This window comes from Heloderma suspectum, chromosome 8 (genome assembly GCF_057233095.1).
Source record: "Heloderma suspectum isolate Gila_16-S chromosome 8, 16-S_ref, whole genome shotgun sequence".
Lineage (NCBI taxonomy): Eukaryota > Metazoa > Chordata > Lepidosauria > Squamata > Helodermatidae > Heloderma > Heloderma suspectum.
This window is the reverse complement of record NC_139465.1, coordinates 5217130-5239363: the sequence shown is the minus strand read 5'-3', so window position 1 is coordinate 5239363 and position 22234 is coordinate 5217130. Positions and strand designations below refer to the sequence as shown.

Here is a 22234-nt window from a genome sequence, read left to right as displayed (position 1 = left end):
AGTGCGAAGCTACCATCATCCACCATACAGAGTATTGCCCTTGATGACTGGTCTTAAAACTACTATTACCTACTCAAACACTTGTGCTGGGGGCTGATAGAAAAATTCTTTATTTATTAATTATTGCATTTCTATATGTCCAATAGCCAAAGCTCTCTCATAGCTGGCTGAGGAATGCTGGGAGCTGTAAAACTTTTGTGTGTGTCTAAGCATGCATAGGATTGCACCTCATAATAAGCAAATACTTTTGCCTATTATGTCAAAGTACTTTATGGCTTTTCTGGATAGGGTGACTAAATGTTCACCATGGTAATGTAAAACATGTTTTTAAAAGGTTGCATTATTTTTAATCAATCTTATGCCCGTGATTTAATCATTCTTCAGTTAACATCACCCCATTACTGTAGACAAATGTGTGATCTCCCAGGTGTCCAGATGTTGCAGAGAACGTTATTAACGTACCAAAAACAAAACACCCCACCTCTCTCAGACAGCCTGGGAAAGCGTCAGCAATAGACTGAATCCACAAAGTTTGTTTTTTTACGTGAAGTGTTGCAGATCTAATAATAAGTGGTTGCAATCTGCCAGAGTTAGTGGGACAGCAGAGAAAGTCATCTGCAACAACGAAACGGCAGCAAGCCTAACCCCGCCTGCTTGCTTCTCCTACTGAAATCGGTTCCACTTGCTAATAACGAAGAAGCTCCGTTAGGACTGAGCTATAAATGTGTAAAGCCATTCTCTTAACTTGCTCGCCCTTAGAAATCCCCTCCTTCTGTAGGCCGGTAGATTCCAACCTGCCTTCTAAATGCATTTTTCTCCCCTGGAAGCTATCTCTATGGCCTGCGGGAGATTTTTTAGCCTCCTGTCTCTAAGGGAGTGAAAGAGAATAGAGAGATTTGCTGGGGTGGGAGGAACGTGTGTTACGCAGTTCCTGTACCTTTAAATCCAAGAAGCTCGCTCGCTCTCTCTCTCTCTCTCTCTCTCTCTCTCTCTCACACACACACACACACACACACTCACTCACACGCACGCGCGCGCACACGCACACACACACTGAGACTAGGATCTGTTCCCCTTAATAAGCAAGATTTATATCCATTGGGAAGACAAGAAGAAGGGGGTGAGGGGACTGACTGAGGGGAGAAGGAAGGGTGGGGATGCAAGAAGATTTCTGCCCCTCCCAGACGGGAGCTACAAAAAGGGGCCTCTTTCCATCCCTCCTGAATCTCTTCCGCCTCCCGCATTTGCCACCCTGCTGAAACCAGCCCTCCCGAAAGGGCATCTCTGAAGCCAAAATGTGGGACTCATTCCAAAAAGCAAGCTGAGATCTAACGGAGTGAGGTTTGCTGGGCGGGGGGTGGTGGCAGAGGGAGGCGTGGGGAGGAAGAAAATGAGAACAGTTCTTTTTGTAGGGTGAGGTGTAGGTGTGTGTGTGTGTCTGTGTGTGTGTCTGTGTGTGTGAGTGTGTGTGTGTAAGAGAGAGAGAGAGAGAGTGCGTGAGACTGAGACAGACACAGACACTGCATTGCTGCTGATACAGGAGTCTCTCCAGCAAATACACAACTATCAAGATGCTGCTGTGGTTTGGACTTGCTGATCAATTTCACCATCAAAACAGCAGCAGGTGGAGGTCACAGAAGGGGATTTAAGACCCTTCCTGCCTGTGTGTTGTATTTTTCTCCCCCCCCCCAAACCAGGAATTATTATTCTTAAATGTTGGCACTTGGCCTTCTTTTTCCATGGTTTCCCTCCCTGGGTTTTGCCTCGGATGATTTTAAAGGAGACTCATTTGCACCAAAACCTGCCTGATTTGCTGCTCTTGACAATATAATTCTTCCTATTTTGGTCCAATACAGTCTCCAGAGCAGGAAGACGAGGACGGATCCGGAACCTAACCCTAGAGAAATGTGCAAGCAGCAGGAATTGACTCAAGCGGCTCCTTGAATTTGGTGCATTATTTAAGGTGGTGTTTTGTTTTTGTTTTTTCTGGCTCTTTTTTTCCCACCTTTTTGAGAATTTGCAAACTGAGTTACATGCATGTCCAGTGGGGGAAGGTTTAATTTTGACGATGGAGGGTCCTATTGTGGAGGCTGGGAGGATGGCAAGGCTCATGGACATGGAATATGTACTGGCCCAAAGGGTCAAGGCGAGTATGCAGGTTCCTGGAGTCATGGCTTTGAAGTGCTGGGCGTCTATACCTGGCCGAGTGGCAACACCTACCAGGGCAGCTGGGCACAAGGCAAGCGGCACGGGATTGGTGTGGAGAGCAAAGGGAAATGGGTGTACAGAGGCGAGTGGACTCATGGATTTAAGGGACGCTACGGGGTGCGCGAATGCACTGGCAATGGGGCCAGATATGAAGGCACTTGGAGCAACGGACTGCAGGATGGTTATGGAACAGAGACCTACTCAGATGGAGGTAAGTGGCACATTTGCTGCTGCTTCTCTTTGGTTTGGTCCAATCAGTCCTCTGTCCTTTTTCTTCCCCATTGGTCTGTAGTGAATCCTTTTAGAAAGTCCTGCTCCCAGAGAACATCAGCCTTACAACAGTTTCCTAAGGGGCAGAAAAAGCATCCTGTGCTGGCAATGTCTCAGTGTAGTCATTAAAGTTCGGCTGGGGTCAGAGCGATGTCTTTTGTAGTTCTCTGCCACTTGCTTCACAGAAGGCCTGTTTCAAGTCATGGCTTGCTGGATAGAATGGATTCAGAAGTGAGAGAACTGGGTGCAGGTCGGAATCTAGTGCCGTGTGGCTTGGTGGCTATCTCAGCCAAGCCCTCCTGGGATGACACTTGGGATGAGATAAGTTGGTGAAAGCACTTTGGCATATGGAAAAGAGCTTAGAAATTGGTATTAATGAACATGAGAAGACAAAGGTTGTCCAGAGATGCATGTGAGGAAGGAGGAAACACAAAGAGGTCACGTGGAAAGGAATTGGCTTGGATTGCAAGAGGAAATTTGGCAGGCCCAAGATATATTTTGGTGTCTGAAGCAAAGGATCCAACAGCTCTCTTTTGCTGCTGATTAACCTGAGGTACAATCCACCAGGGAGCGATGGGTGGCTTCTAGTCATTTTTTATGAGGCTTGTGCAAGAGAACTTCCAGGTGGATTGGGTCCTATGGGTCAGATCTGTATGTTTGCCACCTGAGGTGGTCACCTGACTGTCTCATTGCAGGACCACCTTTGAAAGGAAATCATGACTCTAGATCAGTCTTCCCCAAGCTGGTGGCCTCCAGATGGGTTGGACTACAACTCCCAGAATCCCCCAGCCATTTGCTGGCTGGGGATTCTGAGAGTTGTAGTCCAGCCCATCTGGAGGCCACCAGCTTGGGGAAGGGTGCTCTAAATGCACCACCTTAAACCTGTAGGATCATCAATAACTAGGCTGAGTAGGAAAAACACACATGCGACCCAACAAAACTCAGTGCTGGAGAATCCTGTCCAAAGATTTTGAAATTCTCGCCAGGATTAAAACACATTGCAAACTGTGATAATTTTTGTAATTTCCCTCCAAGCTCAGAGTTCAATACATCCAGAGCTCATCTGGCAAACAATTGTAATTCATAAAGGATTCTTCTGCTGAGATTTCACATTTTCGCATGTAGAGAAACCTGGAGGCAGATAGGAACAGCTGTTATTGGCTCAGAATGTCACTTCAGGTGTTATTGGGGGCAGGGGCATGAGTGGGGATGAGGATGGAATAAAGAGAAGCCTATTTAGCAAAGACGGAGACAAAAATGTATGGACAGAGTCAATGTTGAAGGCTTCTCTGGAGAAAAGAGCGGCCTTTCTCCTGGAACTGGCTGAATCACTTCATCTTGCATTCAGTGATGGTTTCCGAAGCTAACCTTGCCATGTAGTAGTAGGGTTCAGACCTGCTCACTAGAACCTCGAGGAAGCCATGACGGAGCTCTCTGGTTTAATGTTATGTGGCTGTAAAAGCATGCTTCCCTCCCTCTCCCCCCACCCACCCGTCCCAAAGTTGTTCTGTCTGCCTTAAAGCTCTTAGATGGAGAAAAAGAAAATGTACAAGGCCTCTATCCTCGGTCTTGAAAGACCAGATTGGCAGGGAGAGGGGGACCAAAAAGCAGAAAGGATGCTGAGACTCAAAATATGACACTGTAAAGTAGAGTTTGCTGTCTTGGGCTAACGGGGGTGGGCAGGCAGGCAGGGAGGGAAATGAGTAAATTTTCCCTAAACCTGCTTTTACAACCTGTGTCATGGTTATGAATGTACCTTTGAATGGTTAGAGCTGAAAGTTACGTTTATTGAGCATCTAGGGTTTTGGTTTTTTTTAAGCAGTGCATCATCTGGATACATTCTACATGTTTTTGCTGTGCTTGCACTGCCTTTATTACTCCCTAAGGCCTTAGATTCTGACTACGTGGGATTTTTTTTCTGTAAAGACAAGACCAAAGCCAAGATTCAGAACTAGTACCCCAGGGATGAATGTTTTAGAAGTTGCTTGGCCTGACCATACCTTTATTCAGAAATCATCATGGTGGTGTCTTACTGCAACACTGCAATTCCTAAAGAAACCTGGGTGGAATCCCCCCCCCCCACACACACACACTCAACATAGGAAATCAAATTGAATAATCCAAGAATCAAACATAAATTTTAGAGCTGGTAGCCAGGTAAGGTTAATCCTGCCTAGACCTAGAAAGAAAGGGGGGAAACAAACTTCAAGGTGGTTGTGATGCAAATGACCAGGTAGCAACAATCTACTTATCAGTGGTAAAGAAAATCTTTGGTGGGGAAATGTAGAGCCTTATTTTGTGCCACTGAATAGCCCTATGGTTGTCAGTCTAGAAACTAAGCTAAACACTCAGTGTGAAGTTGTAAGACTAGCTAGAAGAGAGCATCTCCAGGCTTCCTGATTATCAATCTTAATGCACCTCCTACATTTGGATAACAACAGAGTCCGGATGTACATGTGGTAATTATATTACAGTAGGAAGGAAAGGCTCCCTGGTTGTCATGAGAAAAGAGGCAGCTATTGCGAATTAAAGCATATGCATCTCTTTAATCCATCTGATTTATTAGCTTCATCACTTCCTGGGATGTCAAAATTATCTGCCACCTGCCATGTCTTAAAAGTCTTATATCAGACATATAAGCAGATCAACATTTGCTAACAGGTTTAGAAAAAGAAAAGCATATGTGTATTGAGGATCTGAACTCAAAACCTACATTTTCTTATGAAGGAGATGAAGGAGACAAGGGACCATGCTGGTATCAAGACTTTGCCATAATTTGCAAATTACCACTGTTGCACTTAAAGCACTGGTGTATTGTCCATTTTAGCATAAATGTGGAATGAGGGCTCCTAATAGCTGTTTTCATCATTTGCTCACCTCATGCTGCTTAGACACACATATTTATTTATTTATTTATTATTAAATTTATTAATTGCCCATCTGGCTGGTCACCCAGCCACTCTGGGCGATGTACAGTGTACAATAAAGCAGTTTAAACCAATAAAATTCTACAGTAAAAACATTTTCTAAAATACCCTAATCCACCCCAAATGCCTGCCTGAACAACCACGTTTTTAATGCACGACGGAAGCTCATTAAAGAGGGGGCATGGCTCCCCTCCCCCCATTACATAGAACGTGCTCATTCCTGTTGCAATGAGACACATTAATTTTTTATTTGCCATTCTCAGAACTCCCTCCGCAGGCACTCTGATTCTTTAGGCACATGTGTAGATTCACACACATGCATACACCTCAGTGTTGCCACACACAGAAGTCACCCGGTGTACACCTTCCCACTCACAGATGGTCACACCTCCGCATTTGATGCACTGGGGAAAGGCTGTAGCTCAGTAGTAGAGCACCCACTTTGCATGTGGAAGATCCCAGGTTCAATACCCAGCTTTTCCAGGTAGGGCTGGGGAAGATGCCCTGTCTGAAACTCTGGTGCCAGTCGACAACACTGGATTAGATGGATCAAGGGGCTGATTCAGCATGAGGCAGCTTCCCAGCTTCCTATGTTTCAGACACACTTGACACAAACAGAGACATAGATCGCACAATCACAATCACAAACACTACATAGGGACAGGAGAGGAACCGTGTTCATAGTTGCTCACGAGCACACAATCGCATCACAGCAGCACAGTTAATGCCTCCATATAGAACAGCCTCCCCCAACCTGGTGCCCTCCAGATGTGCTGGACTACAACTCCCAGCATCCTCAGCCAGCCATGCTGGGAGTTGTAGTCTAACACATCTGGAGGGCAGCTGTCTGAGGTTGGCTGATGTAGACATATCCCATTGTCATAAAGAATATCACGCTGACTCTCAAATGAAAAACATTTCAAGTCCACTCTTCTTCATATCATACTGGAGTTGTCCACCTGCATGTACTCATACTTGCACATTTGCTTTTCTGGCGCATATACACTTGCATTATGAGTCAGACACAGCATATCCACAACCACATTGCTATTGTCACACTCACTCCCCTAGACAAAATTTCAGTATAGTTTCATATACAAACTTCCTTGTGTTGAGTAAAGAATTTGGACTCGTGGTCCCTTCCAGGGCCATGACTACATACATTTCCATCAGCAGTTCCTCTCTTAAAACATGCACTCATATCAAGAACAAGCAAGCTGTTACATTTCTTGGGCACAAACCTTTCTAGGAGCCAAAGCAATGGATGTTAAAGCAATAGGACATAAAGCAGGGAAGCAAGTACTGGTTTCTAGGTCTGAAAATTACAGTCTATATATATAAAAAAGCCTTCAGGCACTTCATGTGTCCCTGCAATCTCTATTTTAGCTGCTTTATATTTGGAAATTCAAGCAGAGCTTACTGAACAATACCAAAAAGACGGCCCACTCCTGGAAATAACTAAGCAATACTGTAGAGACTATGTCAGCCTGACGTTAGCAACTCAGATTAGCTTAGCCAATCCTTAAGAATATTTTCTAAAAACTCCTCCAAGTTTAATTTCTAGTAATTGCATCTCAAAAAAGCACACTTGTCATTTCTCCATCTTTCTCCTCCTCCTCACCTTGCTTCATGTTTCAGGACCTTGGAGAACAACCCAGTCTACTGATTGAGCTGACAGGGCATGTAACCAACCCAACGGAGCCCTGTTGTATAAGACTTCCATTTATTTCGTTCTCTATTCCCTCCTACCTTGAAATAAGTAAAGGGTGCTGCTGAGCCCAATCCTTGGTCTATTGCAACCAATGCACTCCCCAATGGCACATCCTGATGGCAGTTGTGAAGGAGGTCCCTCGCTCCCCCAAACAACAAGTTGTCAGTCAATCAGTTGATCTTCTTACCTATAACCATAGGTCCTTCCAATCTTATTGGAAAAGAAATAGGTACTTAGTGCAGAATTTCTAACCCACTGAGGCAAATGTAGCCACCCAGCTTGCCAGATGCTTCATAGCCACCCTATTTTATGCAGGCAACAACACAGGAGGTCTATTGAGTTCCTGGGGAGCCACCATAAGTGGCCGAAGCTTGGCTTGCTAGGTCATAGTTGTGCAGGCATCATATAAAAAATCTGCCTGCTGTGTTTGATCTGTAATGGCTCTTTCCCATATGCAAGCCATCACTTAACTCTGTCCTCACCTGAGTAGCAAACATGCATCTCCAAACTCACTCTAACCATGCTCCAGGTTAATCACATAATCCTCTATCAGGGTGTGCTGAAAGCTGATGCTCAAATATGTCAAAAAAATCCCAGTCCACCAAGGGTGCACTCTGGCACCGTGATCAGATATATGTGCATGTAAGGCCTGGCGTGCTATGGTCCATGGGGTCATGAAGAGCCAGACATGACTTAGCGACTGAACAACAACAAATATCAGATGGAAACAGGGAGGTATTTCCCCCTCTCCGGTGCCTCCACTTTTTTGAGCCATTCATTCCACTAACATAAATTGATTATCTAGGAAATAATGACAGGTTGGATGTAAGATGGTTCTCCTTCCACATGTAAGATGTTTAGCCAGAATTGTTATAGGTTTTGACTATTAACAGAGCTATATGTACTGTCTGTCAGTTCCTCCCCACCCAATTTTGCACCTAATTTGGGATACAAAATAAAGTGATTAAAACATAATAGTGTTTTGACTTGAATTTGGCTGATTTGTTCTACATCCAAGATTTAGGGTGTTTTTTTTCTTTAGCACAGTGACCCGAGCTAGACACCAAACTCAGGCATGTGTGTATGTATGTGTAGATAGAGAGAAAGAGAGAGCATATTGGCTATTGGGTGGTATAGAAATGCAGTTAGTAAATAAATAAGAGAGAAATATTTTCTACCTTACTCTCTTTCCTATTGTTAAGATGACCTAGCATTTGTTTACTCTCTTGGACAGTGCGACATCTTCCAGTCACCTTTGTAAAAGGCACAATAGTTAGTTTTTTTCTCTGTGCATGCCAATGGAGTGCACAGGGTTTGTAACTTAAGCCAAAGTATACATTCCATCTAACATAAGAAGACCCATGCTGGATCAGACCAAGAGACCATCTAGTCCAGCATTCTATTCACACAGTGGCCAACCAGCTGTCAACAGGAAACTCACAAGCAGGACACAAGTGCAACACCACCCTCCTGCCCATGTTCCCCAGCAACTGGTGTACATAGGCATATTGCCTCTGATACTAGATGTAGCATATAGCCATCAGGACTAGTAGTCATTGATAACCTTCTCCAGGAATTTGTCTAACCCCCTTTTAAAACCATCCAAATAGGTGGCCATCACTACATCTTCTGGTAGTGAGTTCCATCACTTAACTATGTGCTGTGTGAAGATGCACCTATTCACTGATTAAAAACTTGCATCCCAATCCAGAGCCCTATGTGAACTTGGCTACATGAGCTCAGAGCTACCACACATGTGAGATGCCTATTGCTTTCTTCCATGAGGAAGACTAGGTAGCAGAGAGCTGTTCACAGCCTCACCAAAAATTGAAGTGACACAGCTCAGTGGTGGAGTACACACAGAAGGTCTACAAAAGGTGCAGAAGGTCCTACATTCAGTCCCTCCCTGGCATCTGCAATGAAATGGTCAGCTAATGGGAAAGATCTCGGCTATAGATCTGGAGACCTTCTGGCAATCAGATTAGACAATACTAGGCTAGCAGGGCCAATGGTTTGCCTTGGGATGAGACGGCTTCATGTGTCTAGACTAAAATTCCAGGATTCTTTGAGGGAAGTGATGACTTAAAATGGTAAAACAACAACGACATAACTTTATAGTGTAGATCAGCCTTCTCCAACCTGGTCCCCTCCAGATGTATTGGACTGCAACTCCCATCATTCCCAGCCAGCGTGGCCATGGTTGGATGTTGCAGTCCAGCATATCTGAAAGACACCAGATTGAGAAAGGCTGGTGTGCATCATCTCTAAGAGATTCTAACCATGGTGTCTGTGAGATTTTCCCAAAGAAGATAGCGAGGGCTTGTTTCTTTTCCAGAGATATACAGTGTGTGCGCTCTATCCATTTTCCCTGTTTGTATTTCTCCCTTCAACAGTGCAATCCTATACATGTCTACATAGAAGTAAGTCCCATTTGGTTCAATGGGACTTAATCCCAGGAAAGTTGGTATAGGATTGCAGCCTAAGACTCTCTTTGTGATAGTGAAGCATCTGAGCAAACTAATGGTCCATGTAAGTGTTGTTTAACTGTTTCAATTCACCTCTGTGTGCTAGTAAATGTATCATAGTGCATTGCATAAGAGAGACAAAAGGCCTTAACTAGGCTGAGAAGTGGGATGAGATCACAGAGTTTGTGATGAGGATTACTGAGTTTGAGGATCAGCAAAAAGAGAGAGAGAGAGAGAGAGAGAGAGAGAGAGAATTAGCCAGATTACACTCTGGTCTGTGCAGGAAGCATATTAGAAATAAAAAGGCAGCTGAATGCATTTGGGAGCATCAAGCAATTTGTAGTGCTGATCCAGCCATCAGAAGCACAGCAGAATTGCCCTGGTTTGTATCAGGAGTCAGGACTGGGAATCGAGCTGGTAAGATGCAGTTGACGGTGCATTTTGGGCAAGTGGCCGTTAAAGCCTTGGCCAAGTCAGGCTTTCTCAACCTAACCTACTGTGCAGGGTTGTCATTAGGTAAGAACGATAAAGGCCTTCATTCACTGGGAGGTGCTACAGAAGAAAGAGAAGGACGAATGGCAGGCAGCGGTGGCATGGTTCGCAGACTTCCTTCTCTCGCTGATGGCTGCACTGAACTTCTCACGCAGGGCTGGTCCAAGTGGCAGGGACGTTCACCTCAGGGAGATGGAGCTCTTGGGGATGTGTGTTCAGCAGCTCTCTGCTCTCTAAGCAACCTGCTTGAGTATTGCCATAGATACAGCTCCCTGTGCTGCTTTTGAATTACTCTGGTGATGCCTGCCTCCATCACCCACGTGCTGGAGGTGCAGAGAGTCTCTCCCGTGCTTTTCCCCTCACCATGTCAGCCCCTTGTGCCATGGAAAAGGTTCCTGTTGGGGAAAAAAAACATAGCAGCTGATTGCCAGAAAGTCAGAAAGGGGCATTTGGTCCATGCTAGCCTTTGTTTGAAAGCATCCCATGACAGAGGCTCCCTGTCAAAGCTTTCCTTTGGACAGAGGAAGGAGATTCCACAGCCTCTCTAAAGCAGCCATTAGTGAACCACTCTTATCATTGGGAGGGTTTCTCCCTAATATTTCATCTGAAGTAGGGAGGTCAGCAACAGGAGACTCCGGTCTTGGCCATTAAGGAGTTCTGCACCTGGCAGCAGCCTAGAGGCAAAAGAGGTGAGGAAACTGAACTTACTGGCTGGCTAGTAGGGTATTCAGGCAAGTATGGGGAGACAGAACAGAGGTGTACAAAATTATGGGGAGACAGAACAGAGGTGTACAAAATTATGCATGGTGTGGAGAAAGTAGATAGAGATTTTTCTCCCCCTTCTGTAATACTGGAACTTGGGGTCTACCCATAAAGCTGAATGGTGGGAGATTCAGGGCAGATAAAAGGAAGGACTTCTTCACATAGCGCATAGTTACACTATGGAATTAGCTACCACAAGGTATAGCGATGGCCACCCATTTGGATGGCTTTAAAAGGGAGTAGACGAATTCATGGAGGAGTAGGCTATCTATGGCTTCTAGTCCTGATGGCTATATGCTTCCTGCAGTACCAGAGGCAGTGAGCCTCTGTGCCAGTTTCTGGAGAACACGAGCAGGAAGGTGCTATTGCACTCATGTCCTGCTTATGGTTTTCCTACAGGTATCTGGTTGGCCACTGTGTGAACAGACTTGTGGACTAGATAGACTCTTGGTCTGATCCAGCATGGGTCTTTTCATGTTCTTATATTCTTAGGGGGAGGGGTTTCATTGCAGGCTTTCAGCTTCTGCCTTTCTTCTCAGTGTGCCCCCCCCCAAGTAAAAAATAGTTGCAGACAGGAGACCTGAATCAGGCTGCTTGTAAAATGATCCCATTCACCCTTTCCTTAGTAGACAGTGTATTCACTGTGAGCTGTGTATGTTCCGGTTTTGTTGCAGATGATGAATTCACACTGTGAGCCTGGAGGATGGGTCCTTCGCCTCATGAGTTAACAGGAGTATCATCTCTCAGCAGTAGTTTAGTCCAGAGCAGCCAGAGACCACAGCAACTGAGACTTTGTGAAGAGAAATTTATTGCTTTTAGGCAGTATCCTACTGTGTCATTCACCAACCTAAATTAAGTTGCGCTAGCATAAGCTTGTGCAACAGGTCACTGGAAAACCTGTTGTGCAAGCTAACACTATTAGACTTGCACTAGAGGTTCCTTACACTGGTGCAATGTAGTTTGTGGAACCTTAGAATACGGACCTTTCTCACTAATGTTTGCTTTTCTCCTAAAAGGAATCCTCAAAGCAGCTCACAAAAACTTCTAAAAATTGTGCAACTAAAACAAAACAAACGTACATTTAAACAAAAGCAGCAGAATGAATGAAAAATCAGTGCAAGCAGCAGAAGCAGGTGATAAAACAAAGCAGTAAGACAGCAACTGGTAAAATTAACAAAACAGCAGGGCAAAATTCCATTAAAATCCTTGTAGTGTAAATAGATCTGAACCTAGAGGCGGAAAGATAATCGTGTGGGAACCTCCTCATTCTGTCTGGTGAGGATGTTTCCAAGCTGGGGTGCCAACACTAAAAAGGAACCTTCCTGAGTCTCTTGAAAGTGGGGGCACCCAGAGAAGGCCCCTCAAAGTAGATCTTTAGGACCAGGCAGGTTCATGTGGGAGAAGGCAGTCCTTTAGGTATGCTGGTCCCAATATGCACAGGAAATAATGTTAATATTGTTAAAATAATGTTAAGATGGTAATATTAAAGCTAATACATACAGAGGTAATCAGGGGGGAAATCCTCACAGCAAACCCAAATTCCAGTTTAGTTTTGTTCCAGATGACATTGTCAGTACTGTCCAATTTGAATATGGGTTCAAATCCCAGGCAAACCAGAAACTCACCAGATAGCCTTGGGCAGGTGACCCTCTCTCAGCCTCAGCTTCCCCATGTAGAAAATGAGTTTAGTGCTGTTGCAAGAATGAATGAGGTGCGAATAAGGAAGTGCGCAGCAGATTACAGGAGCCAATAAAATGGGTGCTGTGATGATTAACTTCAGAAGAACTTCTAATAGGTCTTAAAACCAAACACTGTTACATTTAGGAAGTGAATGTAAGGAAACTAACATTAAAAGCAAGGATGTGATGGCTACTCAGATCTTTTGCTTTGAGCTGGAGTGAAGTTGCACAAAGTTCTCCCTTGGAAGACACTTGTGAAAACAAGCCTTTTCTCTCAGGAGGCTATAGAGCCCAAGTGTTCAACAAACAAACAAAAAATGCTGAAAGGATATTGGGAGCGGCGGGGTGGGGGGGAGTGTATTGCACATGACATTAGCTGGTTACTGCATCAAATGACAGCTCCTACTAGGCTTGTCTCTGATTGCATATTAAATATTGTAACAAGGAGATAGTCCGTTTTTTTAGAATTCAGGTAGCAAAAATTGTTGCTGGGAAAATGCTGTTACCCTTCCCCCCTTCTTGCATCATTCCCTCTATTTGCGACGTTCAGGAATGAGTGCCAATCCTTATGTTGCCAAAAAGGCAACACCTACCCACATGTGTGCGTGTTCACACACACAAGGGAGGCATCAGCGGACTCAGGTGAACAGCAAGGTTTGCAGAACTATGTAAAATCATTAGAAAAAAAATTAAGGGGCAAAAACATCCCACACAGCTGAACAAAGAGGCACAGAATGCTCACTGTCTGCTGGAGAGAAGAACAGGAAGGGGACAGGGAACAGAATGGCGTATTCTGGAGGACAGTGTGCCTGGCTTGCTGGGACCCTGATCAGGAGGAATCCATCCTGCAATATTTTGTTGCAGGTCCCTCTTGGGTCCATTGTAATAGTGGTGATGGAATGTGGTTCAGGAAATCCTATTGCATGATGCCTGTGACATCAGTGATAAGTGACTCAACACCTCCTTGAACCTGTGCCATTTTTGTGAATGTTTGAAACTTGCACTTTTTTTTATTCTTAGAGGCTAAGCACTCCCACACCCATCCACGAATATTAAAATACATGCATCCTTGATTGCAGTGTGTGTGTTGGGGGGGGGGGGGAGAGGTAATAGTTTTGCCTGGAAAAGGTGCACTTTCTGGGGACCAACTACTTCCAAGTCAAATTACACCCTGCTGGGCCTTTAAGGGCTCCTTCTGTTTTAATTTTTGTATTTTACCATTGATGCTTTTACGCAACTATCTGGCTCCCTGCAGGATACCATTTTTAAAAAGCCTATATGTTTGAGATTGTTCTAAACCACCACTTTGCATGGAAATGGAATCCTGCATTTCAGATCCACTGTTCTCGGCCAATGCAGCATATTCCCAGCCTTGCTATTCAAAAATCGAAATCCAGGTCGGAGCTCTGGTGCAGTGCGCGCTTTCCTTTCCCTGCTCAGTAAAGATTCCAGCCAAAGCACCGCCCATTTTCTTCATAGCACTCCCCCCCCACCATATGCCCCAGTATCCTTGCTTTCCCATGTTCCGAGTGAGTCAGTTTCCTCTTTTGCACTCCATCTTCTGCAAAAGCATCTAAAGATTTTTTTGCTACTGTCTGTAGGAACATTCTCCACAATCCCTCTGCTTTGTTAAAGCAGTTTCTTCCTGCTCCTCTTCTAATTATCTTTTTAACTCTCCCCTACTCCTTTGCAGCTGTCTTCTGCCTGATGCTTGGTATTTTTCTAAAGCAGCCTGTTGCTTAATCACACAGGCACCAACGAGCAGAGCAACGATTACTCAGCCGCTGGAGGGAAGGAACTCAGGATGATGGGCCTATTTAAAAGGAGGAACAAACGGAATAAGCCATCCCATTCTTGTATATTACAACCAAGGTGATCGTCACCTGGAGCTGGATCTAGGGAGCTAAGATGAAGTGAAGGGTGGCAGTGGGGTGGGGTTGGGGAAGAGAAGCAAATACTCCCGAATGTGCTTGCAAATATTAAAATGTATATTCTCCCTATCTGTAAAAACATAGGAAGGGAATACAGCAGGGGTGATGGACCCCAGGGCCAGGGTCTCAATCTAGTCTTTGCAGTTCCCCAGATGGTCTCACCCCTGTCCCCGACCACTGATTGTTTGGTGGTTTCCCGGCTTTTCCGCAGTCCCCCCGCCCCTGCATTCTAACAGGTTGAAATGTGTCTCCCAAGGCTTAGTTAGTGGCGGGAAGAGCTTGAAGCTAAAATAGGCTCCGCCCTTTTGCTTTCAGCCCCACCCACCACTGGAATGTGGCCCCCGAGACCTTCTCCAAAATGGAATGTGGACCTCAGGATGGATGAGGTTCTGCACCTCTGGAATACAGGAAGCTCAGGCTATTGTTCACCTGGGCCAGTATTGTCTGCTCTGACTGGTGGCGTCTCTAGAGATCCTTTTCCCAGCAGCTGCTGCTACCTGATCCTTTTAACTGAAGATGCCAGGGCCTGAATGGGGGGGGGACTTCTGCATGCATAGGATGTGTTTTAATGCTGGACTGCAGCCCCTTCCCAAATTTAACAACCAGTTCATACTCTCAATTAGGGGTACTACTAGGTTTTAGGGGTTTTCGATAAACAGAGTATTGAACTCCACCTCCTTCTTACTACATAGTAAGCTGCTTTATATCAAGTTGGACGATCAGTTCATTCTAACTCAGCATTTGCTACACACTGACTGACAGCAGCTCCCTGGGGTTATAGACAGGGGAGCGGCCCCAGCCCTTCCTGAGATGCCAGGGATTGAAGCTGGGACTTTCTGAATGCAAAGCGGGGGCTCCACCTCTGAGCTACTACCCTTCCACACAGGCGTGCTGCACATCTTTTTAAAGGGTGAGTGAACAGCAGCAAGGCTGTCCCCCCCCCCTGCATGCCTTGTATGTAGTTGGGTTATCATAGAATTGCCATGTGACTGGGGTAGAATCATCCCAATTATGCAAGTTGATGGTGGAGATGTAATGCTTTGCCAGCTCCAGGTTTTGGAGGGCTCTTGGGTAAGACGTCCTCAATAGGTCCCCTCCCTCCATGAGTCTCCCTTCTCACCACCTCCTGCTCCTCCTCTTCCTCATCATTGCTACCACTTGCTTGCATGATAGGCAGAGAGACAGGGAGCAAGAAGACAGGGGCACCTACAGCACCTCCACACCATCGCCTGGGCCAGAGCAGGAGACAGGTGAAGAAGCAGGTTGCAGTGGTGAAGGGGAGGAGCAACTCCAGAGGGATCTTGCCAGTGGGCTCCTGCTGGAACGTGGGCCCTCAGCAGTTGCCTGACCATGCCGACCCTTTGTATGATCACGCAGAAAGGCCCAACATCCTGGAAAAGCTCCAAAAGCTGGTTTGAACCCCTGGAGACATGCTGGACATTAAACCATTCAGAAGAGCACACCTTCGATCTCATTGCTTCTTCAATCAGAGATCTGGTATCACTTCAAGTTGATAATTTCATATTTTGTGGCTGGGTTATTTCAGATTGGTTGTTGTCATTGCGCAGTGAACGTGACACAACTTTGTACGCTTCTAATGAATACATTCCCAGTAGCAACGTATGGCTGTGAGAGCTGGACTATAAGGAAGGCTGAGCGCCGAAGAATTGATGCTTTCGAACTGTGGTGCTGGAGAAGACCCTTACGAGTCCCCTGGACCGCAAGGAGGTCAAATCAGTCCATCCTAAAGGAGATCAACCCTGAGTGCTCTTTGGAAGGACAGATACTGAAGCTGAAGCTGAAATATTTTGGCCACCTAATGCGAAGAGAAAACTCTCTGGAAAAGACCCTGATGCTGGGAAAGACTGAAGGCAAAAGGAGAAGGGGACGGCAGAGGATGAGATGGCTAGATAGCATCACCGATGCAATGAATATGGACTTGAGCACGCTCCGGGAGAGAGCGAAGGACAGGAAGGCCTGGCGTGGTATGGTCCATGGGGTCACGAAGAGTCGGACACGACTGAATGACTGAACAACAACAACAACAAAGCAACTAGTGGCCCTCCAGATGTTTTGGATTAAGCCCCAGCCAGCATGCCCAATGGCTAGCAATTGTGGGATTTCTCGTGCTAAACATCTGGAGGGCATCAAGTTGCCTACTCCAGCATTAATATGCATTTTATTTGGGTGTTTTTGTTTTGTTGCTTTTATTATTTCTGTGTAAATTGCTTAGGGACTGTCTTGGTTATATGTAGTGATACATATATGTAATAAACTAACTAACTAACTAACATTACTGGGTTCGTGAATTTGAATTACCAACTGAATTCAAATACTGAATATGAAGTGAAATTTGAATTTCAGATTAACATCAAACATTTTTATTAAGGATATAAGCAGATAAGCTTAAATTTCAGTTCATGCTAACCAATGAGAAGATAGTTAATGCATTAATCATGTACATTTCAACTTCATTACCTTCAGTTAACTGCATTCCTAACCCAAGTGTAAGTTTGACATGCACTGATTAATTTTATTAATTCAAAACCAGGCAGGAGTGATCCTTTAATTTGGATTGCACTCAGAGAAGTTTAAATTCATCCGGCTGTGTCTGGGGAAATAAGCAGACAGGTGTCATCCTGTTTGCAATTGACCTTTTCATGCATCCATGAGGATGCTACCCAAAACAAACATGTTGAGATGCTGGCTTTGAAAGAAGAAGATAAGATGCAGCCCTGGGGAAAGGAGATGTCGGGGTGGGAAGCAACTGTGTTAATTTCTGCTGGAGCTATATCCCGTGAAGCCTCCCTGTTTTCCATGTTACCTTTTTCAAGTAGCTAAGAAGCAATAAGTATGTTCTCAGCGCCTATATTTTCCCGAAGCAGAGGCCACAAGCAGTAATTTGCTTCATTCCTTTATGGTTTGCACAGCCATAACACTGGGAATGGAAGCAGAGCCATCCGCCTTTGCTCTGCCTTCTTCCTGAGCAAGCACGCAAGAAGCCACTCTCCCATGTTTTTTTGAATTTGAGTAAGCTGCTCATGTGATTGCATCCTAGTAACATATAAGTCTACTGATTTTTTTCATGTGTGCTTTGTCAGATAAAGAAGGCACAGGGGGCTCACCCATAATTGCGTTCCCCAGAGGGTTTTCCAGAATGCTCTGTTCCAATTTGGAATGGGAGTAAAACCTAGTTGGGCGCAGAATTTCGTTAGGTGGGCCAATTTTGATCCTCCAGATGTTTTGGCCTGCAACTCCTATCATCCCTCACCATCAGCTATACTGGCTAGGGCTGATGGGAGTTGTAGGCCAAAACATCTGGAAGGCCACAAGTCGCCCACTCCTGGTCTACAAACTACTGGTGTGTATGAAGGGAGAAAAGGGGATGAAAGGAATGGAGAGAAAGGAACTTGGGGTGGGTCTCTCAGTTTCCTCCTGAAGGTAGGAGCTGCCTGTAATTCTTATTATGGATCTTCATTCCCCCCCCCCCGGGGCATTAGCTTCATTTGGGCCTTTCCTCTAGGTTCTTGTGTCCACAGCGTCTTGCAAGGCTGCCGCTGACCACATAATGGATGTTGCATTCTCCTAAAATGTAGCCACTCCATTCCACTCATGTAGTTAAATGCTGTGGGGAACACTCTTGCAAGGGTCAGTTGTGGGCAGTGAGATGGCTGGCTGCGGCGATGAGCCGAGCTGAAAGTCACAAACAATGATCCAACTTTGGTGAAAATGCAGCACAAAAAGACAGTGGAGGCTGGTGGCTCCAATGTCAGTGGGACGGTGAATGCGCTCTGGGTTTCAGTCAGAACGGTAAAGGAGCTAGCCAGCATGTTTCACCTTGGAGAGCTCCTTCAGAGTTCTGACTGGCTCTGACTGAAGCCTGGACCGCATTCACCGCCCCACTGACATTGGAGCCACCAGCCTCCGCTGCAAAAAGACAAGTTGTGATTTTGCTCATGGTGGCTCCCACCGCAGTGGGGATGGGTTTGCTGCAGGCTACAAGAGAATCATATTCCAGATACCAATTCCCCCTGGAAGAAGAAAACTTTTATGACATCCACTTGGTGATACTTCCTGAGCCCACACTAGAGCTCTTTGATACTGCTGACAGATTGCTTTTCTGCAAATAGTTAGAAGTGGAATTCAAACAGAGGTTCCACAGAGCACTTGATATAGTGCTATATTGCATAGCCAAGATCCTTCTATAGTGTCTCCTCAGAGTTAATTTCCATTCAGCAAAGATCCTTTCTAATGCTTATTGAAAGCTTTAGTGTTTGCAGGCTCATCCCATTTTTATTGTTTCCCTGGTCAGCTTCTTGGTGGGGGGGGGGGGATAAGCAATGATTGCCCCTTAATCGCCCCTTACTAATCAGCTTTTGTGGTGGGAAGGGGGGAGGAAATATTAAATTATTCATTCTTTTGTGTTGTGTGTGTGTATATAGAATCATAGAATAGTAGGGTTGGAAGGGGCCTATAAGACCATTGAGTCCAACCCCCTGCTCAATGCAGGAATCCAAGGCAAAGCATCCCTGACACATACATGGACACACATTCTTTCCATTACAGTGAAGTAGAGCTATTCACTATAATGGAAAGAAAAGACACACACACACACACCCTTGAAACAAAATAGGTTGAACCTGCAAAGAGGAAACATTCAGTGGAAAGGAATGGTTAAAGCTTTCATAGTGGTTTGCTTGCCCAGACTTCACCACCAGGCGGTTCTTGCACGAAAGCACAATTGCAGCAACAAAATAATTGTATATCAGATCTGAAAAAACAAGGGAGTGCTGGAATGCAACCATTCAGCAGTGATACCTGGATCCCCTGTAATAAGTGACTGAATACAGTGCAATCAATGTATGAGTCACCCTGCTGCCGAAGGGTATGGGCAATATACATAATAAAAATGAACATAAAGCCAATGATGAAACACATTAAAATAATTTAAAAGCAGCAACAACAATTTAAAATCATTTTTAAAAGAGAGATAAATATCAAAGCAGGGAAAGGATAGTTTTAAAACATAGTTTTAAACATATCATTAAAAATAAAACAAGCAGCAGTCAAAACATTTTTGTTGTTGTTAAGGCCTGTGGGAATAAAAAGGGTTTTGCCTGTTGCTCAAAATCAACAAAGTAGGTGTCAGGTGGACCTTTCTAGAAAGCATTCCACAATTCAGGGGCCACCACAGAAAAGGTCTGTTCATCAGTAGCCATCCACTGAATCACACTGTGTAGGGGCAGTATGTACGTGTCGTGTAACAACAACCCAGAGTACAGGTTGAATATGGCTTGTTGAATTGTGGGTTGTTGGAGCAGGGCCTCAGATGCTGATCTCAGGGCATAGGCAAGAATATATGGGAATAGATGCTCCTTCAGATACTGGGACCCCAGGCTATGAAGAGCTATATAGGTTAACCAGCATCTTGAACTGGATCTGGAAATGAACTGCAAGCCATTCGAGATGGTACAATACTGCTGTAATATGATCATTCATGTCCAGTTCCATTCAGTAGTGTAGCTGCCATATTTTATACTAACTGTAGTTTGCAGGTGGGCCTTGGTGTAGCCTGTCCTACTATTTGAAGAGCTGTCTGTGGGCAGTCCTCTATTTGAAGGTGTCCTCTATTTGTTCAGTCCAAGTCTGGTTGAAAGATAAAGAACCATAAGCAGGGAGAGCAGCAGAGGCCTTGAAATCGCCCATCCACTGAGCGCCTGGCAGAAGTCTGAGCAGCAGGCACACGGGTCCATACTATGGCGAGTTGTGCTGCATTTCTATTTAAGCTATAACTTCTAAATTTGCATCTACATGCATGCAGTAGCGCAGGCGTGCCCAGCCTTGCACTTTCCAGATATTTTGGGATTGCAACTCCTATCATTCCCAGTTAGTATGATTATGGGGCTGCAGTCCCAAGGGGGCCAGGTTGGGGAAGGCTGATTTTGGCCTCTTTTTTGGCAATATGTAAGTGGCCACCCTAGGAACCTCTCTGGAGATGCCAGTGGGGGTTGGGGCTAGCACTGGAGTCAAGGGGCCCCATAGGACCTTTGGACTTTGTGACATCAGGGTCTTCATGTGAGGATGAGTCATCAACCTGGTTCGCACGTAATGACAACCCAGAGTACAGACTGAGTGTGTGTTGTTGTTGAATCATGGGTTGTCGTTATGTGAGAACTCTTCATTATGGTTTAACTATGGGTTGTTAACCACAAACAACCCAAGAAGAAAACCTATGGTTTGTTTTTGCGAACTGGTCCCAGGGCGTATTCTGAAAGCACATGAGGCAGCCACCTTGCTGAAGCTAAGCAGCTGGTCTGGGTCTAGTCAGTGCTTGGAGGGGAGACCACCTGGGAACGACGTGTAGCCACCATGAGTTCCATGATGGAAGAAAGGTGGAATATAAATGTAATCAATCAATCAGTCTCTGGGTTGTTCGTGGTTAACAACCCATCGTTAAACTATAGTGCAGGATTTGTACGTAATGACAACCCATATACTCCACCTGTACTCTGGATTGCCAGTACGTGCGAAACAGGGCCATTCTGGCTCAGGTTGGGTCACGCATGACAGCAAGCTGCCATGGACAGTAATACGAAAGCCGTCACTACGTGCAAGGAGGGAGAATGGCCATATTTTGTCTCTGATCCGCACAGTTTGATACTTCAGTGCCATAGCTAGATGGCTGCTCCCTGGTTCCCTTTTCCATCTGGCAAAGTGACCCATCACTTCTTAAAGCAGTCTGACTTGGTATGTGCTTAGGTTGTTCCCACTGCTCCTAGCAAAACTGTTTTCTTTCTTTTCCTGACAAGGGCCATATGCTTTAAGCTGCTGCTTGACAGGCAGCAGCAATTCAACAGGTGCAGCTTCCCATTACATTGTCTTATCTGTACCTGTTGTATTTCTGCATGACTCATAGAGTTGCTGTCAGGGGGAAAAATGGTTGCGTGTTGGAAAATGCATCACATCAATGGAAACATTTGCAGCTTCCTCCCAGCGATGGGTCTCCTAAACTGTGACTCTCCTGGCCCAGCACTATTTTTCCTGCATGATGCCTCCAGCATGAGCCTCAACTCCAAGTTGGTGTCCCCTCCTCTTGGTCCTCATCCTAATCCCTAATCTTTCCCTATTTCCCTGCGCTAATCCTATAAATCCTCCATTAACCCTATCTGTCTAGTTCCATCTCCGTCACCCTTCTCTGTCTTTATGTGCATGGTGCGGCGGGGGGCAGGGCCAAATCAAAGGAGGCAACAGTTCCATATATTCTGTCTGTAGCATTTCATAGGCCCAATAGGCACTTCCCCCATCCCCTCTGTGTGTGCGGTTGTGTTCATACTGCCCTTACCTATTTGGCTAGAAAAATTCAGGCTGTCTTGCTGGGGAAAGGATCTGACGACTTTTGCAGGTATGCAGGGAACATAAAAGCTCTGCAATATCAGATCTAACGTGTATCTCAGGGGTATTTATTTATTTATTTATTTCATTTCTACACCGCCCAATAGCCGAAGCTCTCTGGGCGGTTCACAAAAATTAAATCCAAACAGCACACAATAAAACAATTTAAAATATACAGAACATTAAAACCACAATATAACAATACAACCACAATAAAACCTAGCAGCAGTGCAAGAGCTTAAAATACAGATTTAAAACAGCAAAGATAAAAATTTAGAAAGCTAAAATGCTAAAATGCCTTGGAAAATAAAAAGGTCTTCACCTGGCGCCAAAAGGAATACAATGTAGGCGCCAGGCGAACCTCACTAGGGAGCTCATTCCAGAGCCGGGGTGCCAC

At 45.2% G+C, this 22234-nt stretch overlaps 1 protein-coding gene across 1 annotated transcript in view; it reads left to right on the top strand.

Annotated features, from left to right (window-relative positions):
• Positions 1-2037: 2037 nt before the first annotated feature.
• The window catches only part of JPH3 (junctophilin 3), a 94737-nt gene continuing 74540 nt past the window's right edge, over positions 2038-22234 (top strand). Inside the window, exon 1 of the mRNA XM_084812816.1 lies at positions 2038-2419. Within this exon, the coding sequence (XP_084668942.1) occupies positions 2038-2419 (382 nt within the window). The remainder of the gene's footprint in view (positions 2420-22234) is intronic.